Genomic DNA, 15,685 nt, shown 5'->3' on the forward strand with positions numbered 1-15,685 from the left:
CACCAGAAAGTTGGTGAATGGTTTCATTAATGGTGAAAATTTGCTGAGTGGTAATTTTTATTTTTATTTTATTTTCCAAAAAATAGGAGCGAGCGAATCCGTGAACCAAGGAATTAAATTGGTGTGGCCTAATGGGGGAATCTGATGTGTGAACACGAGCGGGAACACACGGACGGCGAAGTATGAAAGGATCAAAGCCGAAGGATCCAAAAATATGACAATACCGGTCTCTTCAGACAATCTCAACTGTAGAACATTTAAAACTTTTCTTTAGCTTTTGTTTTCTTAATACATATATATAGTGTAACAATCATTGCAGTACATGTATAGTACTGTATTATGTGATGAAAGATCAATGGTCACTAAAACCATGTGTAACTTATTGCTTGTGGTCAATTAATTAGCAGTTTCTCTATAGTGGCCACCTAGCTATAGTGGCCAATTTTGATCAGTCCCTTGAGTGGCCGCTATAGACAGTTTTGACTGTAGTAGTTAGCTGATCTATTTATGTAGCATACATTATTCTAGGAAATAGTTTGCTTATACAATTGCATACAACTGCATGCTGCAATGTAAGATTCAATCAATGGTTACATATTTCGAATGCTACTAAAAAGACGTTGAAACGAAATTCTGCAGCAAATGTCTAAAATTCTGCCTTGAGGAATAAGATTTTCAGTGCACTTCAAAACACCTCATGCACATTTGTGTCGTAGTCATTCTTGTGCCACAAGCTAAAACTGGCAACAGCAGGTACTGGTACAAGTCTTCCATGACTTGCACTTCTGTAAAATTCTGCTCCATGGACCTCCAATTAGCCCAGAGTTTGTGTGTTTCTTAAAAGCCACTGCAGAGCTTCGGTTCTGCCCTGCAACTCCAGCTCCTTCCCAACAACCTCTCTGCAGGTGGTGTGGTAGTCATCCAGCCAGCTTACCTGTGGGGGAGGGGACCACAGAAGTCATGTTAAATGTTTGTCATTTTGCTACCTGTACTTTTCCTAGGAAAAGGGTAAAGAGAAATCTTATGGCCCAACTGGATTGTTTCTATCTGCTGATACTGTCTACCATGTGAAAGAACCAACATTTGAGATGAATTGGTAGAAACTAGGTAATACTTTGAGAGAGCTATGGAATCTATGGTCCATATAAATGTACCTCCTTCTCTGTCAGCATACTGGGTTCCAGCAATTTGCTTTGGATGGGAGCGAGGGTGAGGGGTTCAAATGTCAAGAAACCTTTGTTTTTGAAGTTGAACTGAAACAGAAAAAAGAAACAGAATGATTATAGATATCTCATTCTATATTAAGGAATATTCCATGACAAGGCACTAGAATACTATTAATTCTTCTGTTAGTCCACACCGATTTAATTTCTTGGTTCACGGATTCGCTCGCTCCTATTTTTTGGGGAAAAAATAAAAATAAAAATTACCACTCAGCAAATTTTCACCATTAATGAAACCATTCACCAACTTTCTGGTGTAGCAAATTGGCCTTTCAGGGCTCAAAATACCACCTGCATATGCAGGTTAGTGCAGGTAAAATTGGAGCTGTGCAGGTATTTCTGGTGTCTACCTGCACCTAACCTGCACTGGTCTATGTACTGGTCCAGGGTTTATGTGGATTGTTATTAGCAGCATTGACTGTTACCACCTGTAAAGTGAAAAAAGAAATATTGCAATGGTTCCAGAACAATTTTAGTATGATCCATACTTCCTAAATTCAGAGTGGTGCAGATAAAATTTGTCTGGTGCAGGTATTTTTCAATGCCACCTGCACCAGTGCAGGTATGCAGGAAAAAGTATTTCGAGCCCTGCCTTTATATTATAAGCTCCTTAAAGTGTGGGTACAGGTGTTTTTGTACTTTTTTCAAGCTGAAAACTTTTTTTCTTTATGTTTTGGATTAGCCGTTACCTTTACCCCAACCATTTTACAATTTTTATTTTTATTTCGCCCTCTCGCTCCATATTTTTTATGAAAAAATCTGTGAACCAAGAAATTAAATTGGTGTGGCCTTACGTAGAAATAGTAAAACCCCAAAGAACACTGTATCCACAGAAATGATCCACTATTCATACACAATGAATGTACCTTTGTTTCAGTTGGCTTGACAAGGACAACATTCTCTATCCTGATGCCAAATGCTCCATCCTCATAATAGCCTGGCTCTGGTGCGGAAAAAAAAGACAGTTGTATCAGTTAAACTGTATATAAACACATTTCAAGGTACCTAATTCATCCTAAGGGACTGGTTTCCATGATATGCTATGCTACAGACATTTCCTGTGAAACCTGCCCATTACTGAATTATGAAACTCAAGATCTTAAGGACAGTTACCTGAGCATATCATGGATAATTATTTCACTTATTAAGTGATATGCTCAGGTTTCGTTTCTGAGATTATATCTACATCATACATGATGTCTCTCAGCTATGTTTTGGTGTTTCTGTCCACTATCTGAGGGGTTCATTGACAATTGAAGATAAACCAAGAGCAAGAAATCCACAACTTACCATCAGTGACAATCATGCCTGCTTCCAATGTGGACTCTGTAAGGGACAACCTGGCACTGATGCCACAGGGACCTGTGAATGATACAGACAATTTAATTATGATGCGTTCATTAGGTAGGCACATTTACACTGCATACAGCAGTACTTCATACTTTGCTTACAAACATATGTCCATCAAGTAACAAGAAGGAAAGAATGAGTTGCACTGAATTGTACACGAATATGATAGAAATATGTGTTAAATGACCAGCAGTCCTTTACATCATTCTACAAACTATTGTGGTATGTTCTCGATGAAAATAGAGCAAAGCATAAGCATGGTCCCTCATGAGTTTGGCATAGTAATTTGTAACAACATCTATCCTTACATTATAGTTTAGAATAAAATGCATGACTACACGCCACTGTTTGTACACAGACTAGACCAGCTGTACCTTCGTGCACGTTGAGGAAGGCTCCCACGCCGTGCCCGGTGCCGTGGAGATACTCCAGCCCTACATCCCACAGGTGCTGCCGGGCCAGGGTGTCTAACTGGTGGCCTGGTCATAACAACAGGACATCTATAGCTTAAACATTACATGCATGTGTATGGACCATGGTACAGGCTAAACAACTTCGCAGGCACACTGCAGCAGCTGTTTTGAGTAAACCCTGCATGTCCAACCACAAGTATGATTCATAGCTTAGTAAGTATGGAATGTAACCATTCATTTACTATTTTGATAAAATGACATAGTTTGTCCAGACCTCTTTAATAATCCACAGAAAATTACATACATAACTTACCATAGTCGTATACATTTGTACTTACCAAACGTCAAAATGAAAATAGTTTCCATTCCCAACTTTGCTACTTCATTCAAGATACTATTTATAAGATAGATTTACCCTTGATCCCATTGGGGAAAACTGCACTAGAGAGACCAATGTGACCCTTCAGTACCCTGGTGAAGCACTCCTGTAGAAGAAAAAGACACACAACTTATAGTCACCTTTCTCCTGGTTTCAGAAAACCTCAAGTCACAACTGTTACCTCATGTGCATCAAAGTTCTACTTCTACTTTACACATGTAAAGTCAACAACAGATGCTGCTGCTCATTAAAACAGAAGTCTTAGAGAGAAACCATCCTGACCAACCTTTTCATGCTGTGATGGAGTCCCAAAGTGCACAGTCCTTGTGACATCTGTTGTACCATCTCTGTGTAGTAAAATATATGGTTAACTGTCTGGTACAATATTTGTGTTACAAGCGGCATCTATATATACAATCTTGACTTCAATATACTCTTTATTTCCAGCCAAATTGATTCACAGATGTAGACACCCTGACAGTTTAACACCCAATGCAAAATCAGTAGGCTGCCAGTTAAACACCTATTACAAAGCCAGTTTAACACCTGTCAGGAAGTCAGTTTAACACCTGTCAGCAAGTCAGTTTAACACCTGTCAGAAAGTCAGTTTAACACCTGTCAGAAAGTCAGTTTAACACCTGTCAGAAAGTCAGTTTAACACCTGTCACAAAGTCAGTTTAACACCTGTCAGAAAGTCAGTTTAACACCTGTCACAAAGTCACTTGAACACCTGCCAGAAAGTCAGTTTAACACCTGTCAGGAAGTCAGTTTAACACATGTCAGGAAGTCAGTTTAACACCTGTCAGAAAGTCAGTTTAACACCTGTCACAAAGTCACTTGAATACCTGCCAGAAAGTCAGTTTAACACCTGTCAGGAAGTCAGTTTAACACCTGTCAGGAAGTCAGTTTAACACCTGTCAGAAAGTCAGTTTAACACCTGTCAGAAAGTCACTTGAACACCTGTCACAAAGTCAGTTTAACACCTGTCAGAAAGTCAGTTTAACACCTGTCAGAAAGTCAGTTTAACACCTGTCACAAAGTCAGTTTAACACCTGTCAGAAAGTCAGTTTAACACCTGTCACAAAGTCAGTTTAACACCTGTCAGGAAGTCAGTTTAACACCTGTCAGAAAGTCAGTTTAACACCTGTCAGAAAGTCACTTGAACACCTGCCACAAAGTCACTTGAACACCTGCCACAAAGTCACTTGAACACCTGCCAGTACCCTGATAATTTAATTCCTGACAAAAACGTACATACATTAATAGTTTTATATTTGACAGGGCACTAATGACTGAGTCCCTGGTACTGTACTCACCTGTACTGAGCGCCTGAGTCACACAGATAGAGCTCCTGGGTTGTCAGGGTTTTGGCAGTCTCCTTGCAGGGCCTGTGTTAAAGAAACAGCAGATATTGATGCTGATCAACTGCACATGATCAGATGAACTGAAACACGCATAATTAATATATGTACATTGGAATACTCTAACATTACAGGCAAAGTACTTTTCACATGAAGTACAAAAGATGAAAGATAACCATACAACTCAAATACCAAATGTAAAAACGTAAAATGTCATAAATCATGACTTAAACACCTTGGGACACCCTGTAATACAGTTAATAATAGAGACAACACAAGGTTGTTCATTTTTATTTTTTATTCTCCTGACGATTCGACAGATGAGCAAGCAGACAGGCATTTGCCTGTTTGCCTGACCTGCACATGACTTTTTATGGTGAAGGAGGGGTGTGCAATTCCTTCTCCACCCTCTCGTCTATTGGAGCACTAACATGTTTCACAGGGGCAACTGTATGCAACGTGTGAGGCGGCTCCAGCAAATGCAGCTTTGTTGTTCGGAGTATCCGTCTCCTAGGAGGACTTCCGACCAAGGATGCAAGGGGTTCCTCCTACCCCCGACTCGTGTCATCGCGGGTGCGTCATGCACAAACATGCCCCTAAGGCCTGTCTCGGCCACAAAGGCCTGCCACTGCCACTAGTTGCAGCTAGGTACTCATTTACACCTGAGTTAAGTGAGGAAAGTCGTGTAAAGTGCCTTTCCCAAGGGCACAAGATCGATGACACAGCAGGCTGATTCGAACCCGCCACCTCTCGGTCTCGAGCCGAACATGCGCCACGAGGTCCCACATGACTGTACAACACAAGTACATGGCATACTAATAAGCACTGGTAATGATAATGGTGTCATATGCATTACCTGTAGTGGATAATAGCACCATTGGACCCAACTCCCGAAATAGTGTCAAAACTAAGGCTAACAAAGTCCTCCTGCTCTCTGCAACAAAAGTGAAGAAATAAGATACACATTAAACAAAGAATGATTTCATCTTGCAATCAACTGTATCAGGTAAATGTATTGCTCTTTCTAACGTTATAGTCCCTGGTAAGATGGTGTTAGTGATTTTTGCACTGGGCTAGGCAATCCAGATGTAGAGGTAAAGATTACAAATGTCTCCTTAGGGGCTGCTTCTTCCATTTTGCAAAAAATTAGTCTAATGTTATCTACCTGCAGCTGACCATCTTTCATAACATGTGTGTACAAACCTTTGCAGTTTAAAAAAAGATACAGATGGGAAGAAATAGACACTAACATGTCTTCAAGTTCTCACAATGGTTTGATATGTAGTGAACCTGTGATGACGCTCTTAGTTAAGTCACTAAAGAGTGGCTGGAATTAGCTAATGATCATACTGCAAAGTGAGGACACCGCTGACCTCCTGAACTGCTCCAGTCTGTCTGCTGCTGTCACCTCATTCAGCTCACCCTTAGGAACCTGGGTAAGAGATCAGTCATGTGACCAACCATGATACTGCTCTACTGTATGTATGGAGCTTAGCCATCAAGCTCTACAATGAGGCAGAAATGCCCACATAATAATGCTCCAACATCATGAAAAAATGCCCACCAATCACTGAGAGTGTCCACTGATGTTTACAATATTTATACATACCTCTTTTTCCAGCCAAGCAAAATATTCACATAAGGCAACAGCATCTTTCACCTGCAGAATATAGAGAAGAAAACATTGTGAGAATAGAAACACTACTGCAATTTTTCCTAATTCAATTTGAAGCAACTACATTTATCTGATCATGTTATACTGGCAAAGGAAGTATTAAGACCAGGGACTCACAAACAGTTTTGCAATATTACAATATGTACAGTAAAACATTAAAATGGGTATTTTTCTTATTTACTAGGCATAGCATAGAAAACCAATGTCCATGATTAATATGTTATAATTTCAGAACCCTATGCTATACGACATATTTCAAATAGACATATTCGGCTTCACTTCAGTCAAATCTTTGCACTTCTGCCTATCTCTTTTGCATATGAACATTTTTACCAAATGGGCATGTCAATGGGAATGATCACTTGGAGTATAAAGGAAACAGGTAAAGCAGGGAGATAACAGTTTCAAGACTCACATGGGCTCTCCTCATACACTTGATTTCTGTGTCATTCTTCTTGGCTTTGTTCAGACATAGAGGAGACTGCTGGGTTAGTCTCATATTCTGTAAGATAAAAATGCATTTGATACTCTGTAACCAAGACAAAGACAATTCTTTTGCAAATGGTAACAAGAATGTATTATCAACCTTAAGAAGTGATGCCAATAATGCAGACAAATACATGTATGATCAGGTCCTACTTAAAATATTTCTGCAAAGTTGTTTTAGTCGATCTGAGAGTACCTCATGCTTCACACACTTAATTAGACCTATTTCATTATAAAAAAACAACAGCACCAAGACAGAAGGCAGATAATGGTACAATACAAGTTTTGTTTGCCAAAAGAAATTTTGCCATCTTTCTGTAGCATACAATCAACTGAAAGTATAAGTCTTACAAGTTACATACACTGCATGGCAAATTACCTGCTTAAGTAGCCCGCCCAATGTGTCTTACAGAATACAATAGTCCACAAGTAGAAGACATTTGTCCATTGGTGCAAATTGTTGAGCTGGAATACTCACATCAGGAACTAAATTGCCCAGTGCAGCACTCCCCCTGTCACTCAGCCATATCTTCTCCTTCCCCACCTCCTGACATGACACTAGTCATAGCAACACAGTGCGGTGAGGATATGCTAATCTTGGTTTTACTGTCCTTGGTAAATCATACAACAAGTGACAGAGTGGTGAGGATACACAGCTTATAAGCTTATCATTTTATATGATTCTTTCAGCACCTTTTTTTCTATGCGTGGTAAATAGGGCACAACAATGGATAACTTTTTGCAAAATACAACATTTCTTATCAAGAGGCTTCCAGATTTTTCACCTTTCAGCTGAGCAATGATGTCATCATATGGGAAGATCTCCACCTTCATGTAATCCTCCGTATTCTTGTCTGCATCCAACATCAGGTGGACTCGAGCAGCATTGTCCAACTTGGATTCATCAATAAAGAGCCTGGAGGAGGGGTATTATATATTCTGTCACATTTTCGGAAGACTGGTGTAACATATGATTCATATACTGAAAGGTAAAAACATCAAGATGCATTGTGAATGGACTTTAGAACTACCAAACACCAAGAGATACCTAACTGCTATTAAGAAGAGTTTTTTAAGATGAACTCTTTTAAGATGATGAGTTGTGGCTGTCCTAAATGAAACAGAAGACTGACAGCTACCATATTTGAAGGACTAAAACTATCCTTACCAATAGTAATTAGATTTTAGAAATTAACAACAAGTAGAGTGGGTTTCTGTACAGTTCAGCCTGCTATAGACATGAACATTTTATTCCATAAACAGGAAATGTAAGCAATGTGACAGGCTTACTTGACATACTCCTTCCCGATCATGGCATAGGAGAAGAAGACTGGGTTGAAGTCAATGTCTGAGCCTCTCAGGTTAAAAAGCCCTTGAACAAAAGAAGCAATACATAACTGTTCTGCTCTGACATACCATTGCTTAAACCAAACTCATCAATATATTTGTTGGCTACTTCTAGCCACTTAATTAGGAAACTTCAACAATTGCAGACTTAGAAGAATTCTTGCATAGATGCTCACACTGACACTGAGTTATCATACCAAGCAAAATGTATATGATGTAGATAGACTCACATGCCACCTCATCCAGGGCAGTGACCACCAGGACAGCAGCTCCCTTCTCCTGCATCTGGTCCCGTGCCTGACGAACTTTGTCTTGCCATGGACAACCTGATCATCAATACCAGAAAAACAGTCTAGATAGGTTAGTACTAACAATACAGAAGACTCCCTTCAGTGGCTGACAGATAGGAAACAAGCTAAACCATCTTAAACTTAATAACGCATCAGTTTTGTACAAGAATCTGATAAGGATTAGACACATAGGTCTGTTTTCACTCACACTGGATCAGGCCATACTTTTATCTGTGAGGGCAGTGGATTCATTATTACTTTTGGGGTGTAGCTCTCCTCAAACATGGGACCTCTCTCCAAAGATCCCATTGGAAGGGCTACCTATCTAATTAGTACAGCAAGCATAACCTCTGATAGTTTTCCACTGTCACATACCTGTGTACTTTGTACTTAGCACCATCAGTGGATTGGAGGGTGGTTCAGGCCGGTCATCCCAGACCAAGTCAACCAGGTTCTGGTCAGCTGCAACCAGTTTGTGCCCAGATGATTCCAGTTTGCTTGACAATCTTTTCCATTCTTCTGTAAACATTAAAAAAAACAGCTTTAACAGCAGAAAAAAAACACAGATGCAGATTTATAGACATTCAGTATGCACCAAGTTCCTCCTTTGCAAAAATGACTGAAACAATACTTTCTGAATGTCCCCACCTATGGACAGGAGGAATGGGTCCACTCCAACTCTTGCACCCTCAGGGAGAACCTAAAATAAACAGGAAACAAATGTAAACAAAAACACTGTGTTCAAATCTTTATTCATATTTCCATGATATCTGTATCTCTACCTATACAGCCAGTATAACTGTCCTTTGGTGTAACACAGCAGCTTAATGATTTCAACGTCTTGGTCAATCTTTTTCTTTTGTGACATATCATTTCCATGCAAATTATCAAATACATGTATATGTCACAGTAGAGATCACGATCCAGTAGAATCCTGATTCTCCTAGGAGAGATCGCGATCGGAGTTTCTCCTAGGAGAAACTCCGATCCAAACTCAAATGATGCTAAGATATAGGAAACAGACTGCAATTGGGATCTGTCCTAGGACAATCTGCAATTCTACTAGTACAGATTGCGATCGGGATCTCTCCTAGGAGTAACTCTGATCCAAACTCAAATGATGAAGGAAACAGCAATAATCTTTTTGATAAACAATGATTTTATTTAGTATTAATGCAAACCTACTAACTCATTACCAACAACACTCAAGCCTACTTATGTCACTTCTACAATGTTAACTTCACCGAAGACTACCACACTAGAGTCACTTCTGCTACTGTATTTTGACACCTGTTGATCACTTAACAATGCTTATTGTTCTTCTGTGAAATGATTCAGTACAAGTCTGACTGGTGAAATGTACTCAATAGGTGTGAAATTGTGAGTAATATCTTGAAACTCTGCTTGATCTTTTGACACCTGTATGGCGACTTTACAGTTGTTACTGCTCTTCATCAAAAGCCATGAAATTTGCATAATGACATTGCCGACCGATGATGATGATGATGATGATGACATTGTTTGATGACGTGTTGGTGTCTTTCACAAATTATAAGATTTTTGCGACTACCTAATCTGAAATTACTTAATCAAAAATTACTTTATCAGAAAACATACATGAAATTTACCATGAATGATGGTGATGCTATATACTATAGTGTACCTTGAGTTAAGTTGCAGAAGTGACTCTAGTGTGGTAGTCTCCGGTGAAGTTAACATTGTAGAAGTGACACAAGTAGGCTTGAGTGTAGTTGGTAATGAGTTAGTAGGTTTGCATTAATACTAAATAAAATCATTGTTTATCAAAAAAATTATTGCTGTTTCCTCCATCTTAGCATCATTTGATATTGGATCGGAGTTTCTCCTAGGAGAATCGGCGATTCTACTGGATCGTGATCTCTACTGTGACATATGTCGTGACATACTAGTATACATTTCTATGTCACAAGGACAACCAGTTAATTCTACATACCTTTACAAGCCAGTCTTCTTGGGAAGGTGTTTTGGACATTCCTACAGCAAGACAATTTGTTAAACTTTAGTAAGGTGTTAAATACATGTTTGCATATTGACTGACTGTGAGAAATTCAAGATGCATGTCTATTATCATGGAAATTGGGAAACACCTGACGATAGTACAAGAAGAAAAAAACTCTTACCCATTTTCATCAGGGTCCAGTTCCGGTCCATCTGCTGGTCAGCCTGCAGGAAATATCTATAAAGACAAGCAATATTAATATGTCCAGTGCACATTTAAGAATGAGATCATTACATTGATAAGCAGAGATTTCAATTCCTAACACTCTGGTCTGAAGCAGTTTTGCTAACCATAACTTCTGCAAAAGACCACACATGCAAATGCTGGAATAAATGAAGATTAAAGAGTAATTCATTGATCTGTCACAGAAGAAAATTAGAAGTAGCCAGAGATACAGAGAGGAGTCTAGAGAAGAAAATTTGTTTAAGACAACAAGCCCAGAAATGTAATACCAATATGGAATGATTCAACTACCCTGTATCCAGTGCCTTGTACAAATTTGGTTCCTGAAGGATGAAGCACATTTATATTGTACAAGGTTAAGTTTAATTCAGTTGTATCAGAATACGGATTACCTTCCATCGGTCCACATAGCTGCATGATTGTCTGTGACAATAGCTGTTCCCGCTGAGCCAGTAAAACCCGAGATAAACGCCCGTCTCATGTCACAGGGAGAAATGTACTCACTCTGAAAAGAAGGAGACATCCAATGATGGTATTATGATGATGACTGTAAATAATGATTATCTATTTCTGAAAAAGGACTGTTATTCCAGGCTTAAAAAGCCAGAAAACATTGTGAATTCAAACATACATGGTGCGCATCTCCTGATGGTATGATGTAGGCATTCAGCTTCTCACAGACGTACTGGTTGTTCTTCATTGCAGCCCGCAGGCGCTGCAGCAGGGCAGTCGTATTCTTTGCAGTCATCTTGCTAAATGTCTAAATGAACGGAAAACAAAGCAAGAGTCAGTAGTTTAGGACACAACCTCCATGAAGTAATTATGGTGTTTGCAGTATGGGTTTGATTTGATACCCTCTTTGACAACTGACACGCCAAATTTCAGCCAAGTCCACTATGCAATCATGAATAGGATGTTTATGTATAAATAGTAGATGCAAAGTTCAACTCAAAGTATGAATGTCATACATTTGTATCTTAGCAAAGAAGGGCATTGCAGCATATTCTCAAGGATTTCTTTCACTTTCAAATGCCACAGGAATGAATTTACCATTAATTTGATGTTTATATTTTTACCACTGGATTGGAGTAACCTTGGTACTTATCTGTTTATCAATTGTACAAATTAAAGCATTTGCATAATTGATACCATTTCTATTGATATCTATGAAATGATATCCCATCCCCTCAGTTATCAAGGGGCGGTAAAAAAATCCAAACCACTATACATGCACTATGTCTACTCTGCTCTACATTCAGGTAAATTCAAATTATACTATCTCGCCGACTCAACATAATGCTTCGAAAATAATTTTCTGGACAAATTATCACGGCCACGCGATAACGTTAGGTACCACACAGCATGCAGCACTTTGGTGGGTTCGCTTAAAAGGCTGGGCTGTCTACCAGGCCAGGCTACCTGGCCTGTCTACCTGGCCTGGCTATCACGTCAGGCTACTCAGATCCCCCCATTCATAGCCCCATCATATGGCACTCAGCCAAAATAGCTGATTGACAGGCATAGTAATTGCTGATCTCCAACCCTGCTAGTGCCAGTGACACCAAGGTTGCCCTGTCCACCACTGGCTGGGCCCTTTGGGAATGTGTCTGGGAGGCCTTGCTTGCAGCATGTCAGGAACACAAGTACCAGCACTGTGTTTGTGTATGTTTGTGGGTGTGTAAATGTGTGTGTGTGTGTGTGTGTAAGAATGGGCTTGCCAGCAACAGAAATTTGTTTCTTTATTGAATATCTATCTTCTAGAACAGAAACTATCTCAGCTTGTGCAACAAGAAGGGAGAGCATAAATCACTTGCTCACTGTAAAGCTAAACTTGTATTGACCAAGGGGGGTACTGTATGATTACATGTACCTCCTTGTTCTCTATGCTAGTATGCCATGTTGACATACACATTTCTTAGTAGTCTCATAGCATTTTTGAGGCTGTGGATTGTTATCCACTGTACAATTTTTGTGTCCAGGACAGAGCCCAATCCTCTCCTTCCACTGACAATAATCTCTCCAACCCCCTTGTACAAGTTGGAGTGGGGAAAGTACTGTTAACAGATTTTGTGACATGTCAAAGGATTTGAACCCAGGACCTCTGTTTTCTAGGTATAACACCCTAAAGCATTTACCGAACACAGTACTGGTACAGTACTTGAATGTGTTCCTGACAGCTGCAAGGAAGGCCTCCCAGACACTTTCCCAAGGGTCCAGCCAGTGGACACTGGCAGGGTTGAAAATTAGCAATTACTATGCCTGTCAATCAGCTATTTTGGCTGAGTGCCACATGATGGGGGTATGAATGGGGGGATCTGTGTAGCCTGACGTGATAGCCAGGCCAGGTAGACAGGCCAGGTAGCCTGGCCTGGTAGACAGCCCAGCCTTTTAAGCGAACCCCACTTTGGTTGGACACTTCTCGACGCATGAACACAAGCCTACCTGATCGTTTCCAGTGGTGATCAAAAACAGTACGAAGCTCACACCACGGTTGTGGGTTTTAAAAACAGGAGGTAGATTCAAGTTTATTATGTTATTTCCCGATGAACAGCTACAAATATTTACAAACCGTCGGCCATGTTGTAAACTACCCAAGAACCAGTTCGCAGGTCATGACCCGAGAGCTGCGCCCTGATTGGTCAACTCCTCAACATCCGGGGGATTTAAATTTTCTAAGTAGCTTCAACCGCCAGATTTGCAGTCTGCAGGACTACCTAGCTCAGTATCCTCGTCTCATAACCGTGTCTTCAGCTTTATTTTGCCAAAGGCACACTGAATGTGATTCAAAACCTTTTCTTCTAGGTCTTTGCAGAAAAGTTCGAGCTAGCAAGCGTCTTACTTGGCAGTTAAGGTGATTCCGACCTCGCTGAGAGTCTTTTCGGCCACAGTGCAGGTTTTTGAAAAGACGGTGGAAAATGGCGAGTAGTAGACAGAAGTCGGCCAGTGGAGGCAGCAGCAATGGCGCACCCCGAGAATCTAATATCCAAGTCATGGTTCGAGTCAGGTACGGACAAAACACTGCTTAATTAATTTTGTCATTTATATGGCAGCCTCATTCCGCCTGAGAATTCCACCTTACCTGAAATTATGGTTCTCCGACTCCTGTCAAAAACTGTAACGAATATATGTTCAAACATAACGTTAAAAACTTAAACGTTCAACTGTTGTTGTTTTTTTACAAGATGACTGGAATAACTGGAATGCCATCTTTTTCCATGTATGTTATGTCTAAGTTATTTACCACAGCTATTTATTGATGCCAGCTGTATTTTCAATTCTCTTCTGTTGTACTTTTTGTAGGGTAACATGTAGCATGCAGCTGAGTAAAAGTATTCAGAATATATCTTCTGAAACATATCATAGATTGATTTTCTGGTATCTATCGGTGTGATTTTACAGACCATTGAACCAGAGTGAGAAGTCGAAAGGATCGCACAGCATCATAGACGTCAAAAACCACAGGGAAGTGTCTGTGGCCACAAAGGAACCAGGATTTGGCGGTCACAGCACCAAAAAGTTCTCATTTGACAGGGTTTGTATACTTGTAGTTATGTACAGGGTATTCCTTTAATACTTTTGCACATTTAATATAATCAGAACATGTTGCCACCAAGATGCTTGCCATCTAATCGGACAGTTTGTTGTAAAGTTGATGTACTACATTGATTTTTCATTAGATTTAGACTAGAGTAGAGTACAAGTCATTGATTTATAGGTAAGACCACAGCAAGTAAATCTTAATTCTTATGGGTGACACCACACGCTCTTTAATTTTCACCTGATTTTGGAAGAAGAAGAAAAAAAGAATTTTTTCCCTTTGAATATGACTAAAATATACCAAAATGGAAAATACATTGTACTTATAGTTGTACTTGTGTCAAAGTGACAAGTTAGTTAGAAACATGTAGCCATAACTACTAGTACTACTGTAGAAGTAAAACTAGTTTGATAGAAAAAGTGTCAGAAATGGACTACTAGTATGTTGTGTAGTGGACTATTATGTAGTACTTAATTTAGAATGACAAATGTAAATTGGGCCTACATAGGCAAAAGTTAATCAAAGTGAGTGACTGCATATCCCCCTGTGGCCATTAACAACCAAATTGGAGATAGTCAGAATTCTGATATAACTAGCAATCCTGCAAGGAAGTAGGATGATGATTGATGAACATAAGAATTTGTGCTTGTGTATCACATGTACAACTGTTGACTTTTACAGGCCTTCAACCCCAACTCCAAACAGGTAGATGTTTACAAAGAAGTTGTCATGCCCCTACTGGATGAAGTCCTTGAGGGCTATAACTGTACGGTTTTTGCGTAAGTCTTCGTTTTCACCATTCACAAGTTCTTTTTAGATACAGTCGAAGCCGCTTAATTGCACACCCAATTTGCCGGCGAATCCCGTGCAATTATCCGGCGTGTGCGATAATGCGGAGTTACCAAGTTGGACCGCACCGCCACGGGATTTTGGGATTCCGTGCTATTGACCGAAGTGTGCGTTTATCCGACGTGCAATTAACTGGCTTCCACTGTATATGGTCTATAGGTATACACAACCCTTGAACCTTAAAACTGAACATTTTGTAGATTGTACTGTAATATCGGAGGAAGATATAGATGTCAAAAGATAAAATTTTTGGATCCAATGTGTGGAGATGTCTTTGGTGGATTTCTCTCTTGATTTTTGCCATGCCTGCAATTTAAGTACAGCAAGCATAAACACTACTGAATGAATTTACAGTTTGTGTCTGAGGTTTTCTCATACCCCTGTCACATTATCCACGATCTTCGGGCGTATCAATGGAAGATAAGCAATATTTAAGATTGACAAAGGGTTACGCATATTTTTCACATGAAAACTGTCCCTGTCACATATTATAAGCCATACTTTGTACCTTGTGGCTTGTACAATTGTTGTGTAATAAAGTTATTATGATAAG

At 39.7% G+C, this 15,685-nt stretch overlaps 2 protein-coding genes across 2 annotated transcripts; one reads left to right on the top strand and one right to left on the bottom strand.

Annotated features, from left to right (window-relative positions):
- Positions 1-132: 132 nt before the first annotated feature.
- On the bottom strand, positions 133-13,354 carry LOC118414300 (xaa-Pro aminopeptidase 1-like). The gene is made up of 23 exons (XM_035818258.1): positions 13,188-13,354; positions 11,377-11,505; positions 11,138-11,250; positions 10,684-10,739; positions 10,497-10,537; positions 9,173-9,224; positions 8,900-9,043; positions 8,465-8,560; positions 8,178-8,259; positions 7,673-7,803; positions 7,366-7,445; positions 6,817-6,903; positions 6,336-6,386; positions 6,100-6,158; positions 5,583-5,660; positions 4,682-4,753; positions 3,652-3,712; positions 3,402-3,471; positions 2,948-3,052; positions 2,514-2,585; positions 2,090-2,166; positions 1,155-1,253; positions 133-934 (listed from the first exon to the last, which is right to left on the bottom strand). The coding sequence occupies exons 2-23, from the start codon at positions 11,491-11,493 to the stop codon at positions 815-817; spliced, it is 1,863 nt and encodes a 620-aa protein (XP_035674151.1). The 5' UTR covers positions 11,494-11,505; positions 13,188-13,354; the 3' UTR covers positions 133-814.
- Positions 13,355-13,436: 82 nt separating this feature from the next.
- LOC118414368 (kinesin-like protein KLP2) lies at positions 13,437-15,066 on the top strand. The gene is made up of 3 exons (XM_035818395.1): positions 13,437-13,749; positions 14,145-14,277; positions 14,965-15,066. The coding sequence occupies exons 1-3, from the start codon at positions 13,661-13,663 to the stop codon at positions 15,064-15,066; spliced, it is 324 nt and encodes a 107-aa protein (XP_035674288.1). The 5' UTR covers positions 13,437-13,660.
- Positions 15,067-15,685: the final 619 nt, after the last annotated feature.

Source organism: Branchiostoma floridae, chromosome 4 (genome assembly GCF_000003815.2).
Source record: "Branchiostoma floridae strain S238N-H82 chromosome 4, Bfl_VNyyK, whole genome shotgun sequence".
NCBI lineage: Eukaryota > Metazoa > Chordata > Leptocardii > Amphioxiformes > Branchiostomatidae > Branchiostoma > Branchiostoma floridae.

Bases quoted from the DNA above. Each gene is read 5' to 3' on its own strand.
- LOC118414368 (XM_035818395.1), top strand. From the start codon at position 13,661: ATGGCGAGTAGTAGACAGAAGTCGGCCAGTGGAGGCAGCAGCAATGGC. The intron at 13,750-14,144 runs GTACGGACAAAA...GTGATTTTACAG, and splicing joins CAAGTCATGGTTCGAGTCAG to ACCATTGAACCAGAGTGAGA. The intron at 14,278-14,964 runs GTTTGTATACTT...TGACTTTTACAG, and splicing joins AAAAGTTCTCATTTGACAGG to GCCTTCAACCCCAACTCCAA.
- LOC118414300 (XM_035818258.1), bottom strand. From the start codon at position 11,493: ATGACTGCAAAGAATACGACTGCCCTGCTGCAGCGCCTGCGGGCTGCA. The intron at 3,053-3,401 runs GTAAATCTATCT...TGTTATGACCAG, and splicing joins TTTCCCCAATGGGATCAAGG to GCCACCAGTTAGACACCCTG. The intron at 2,167-2,513 runs GTAAGTTGTGGA...TTTCCGCACCAG, and splicing joins AGGCATGATTGTCACTGATG to AGCCAGGCTATTATGAGGAT.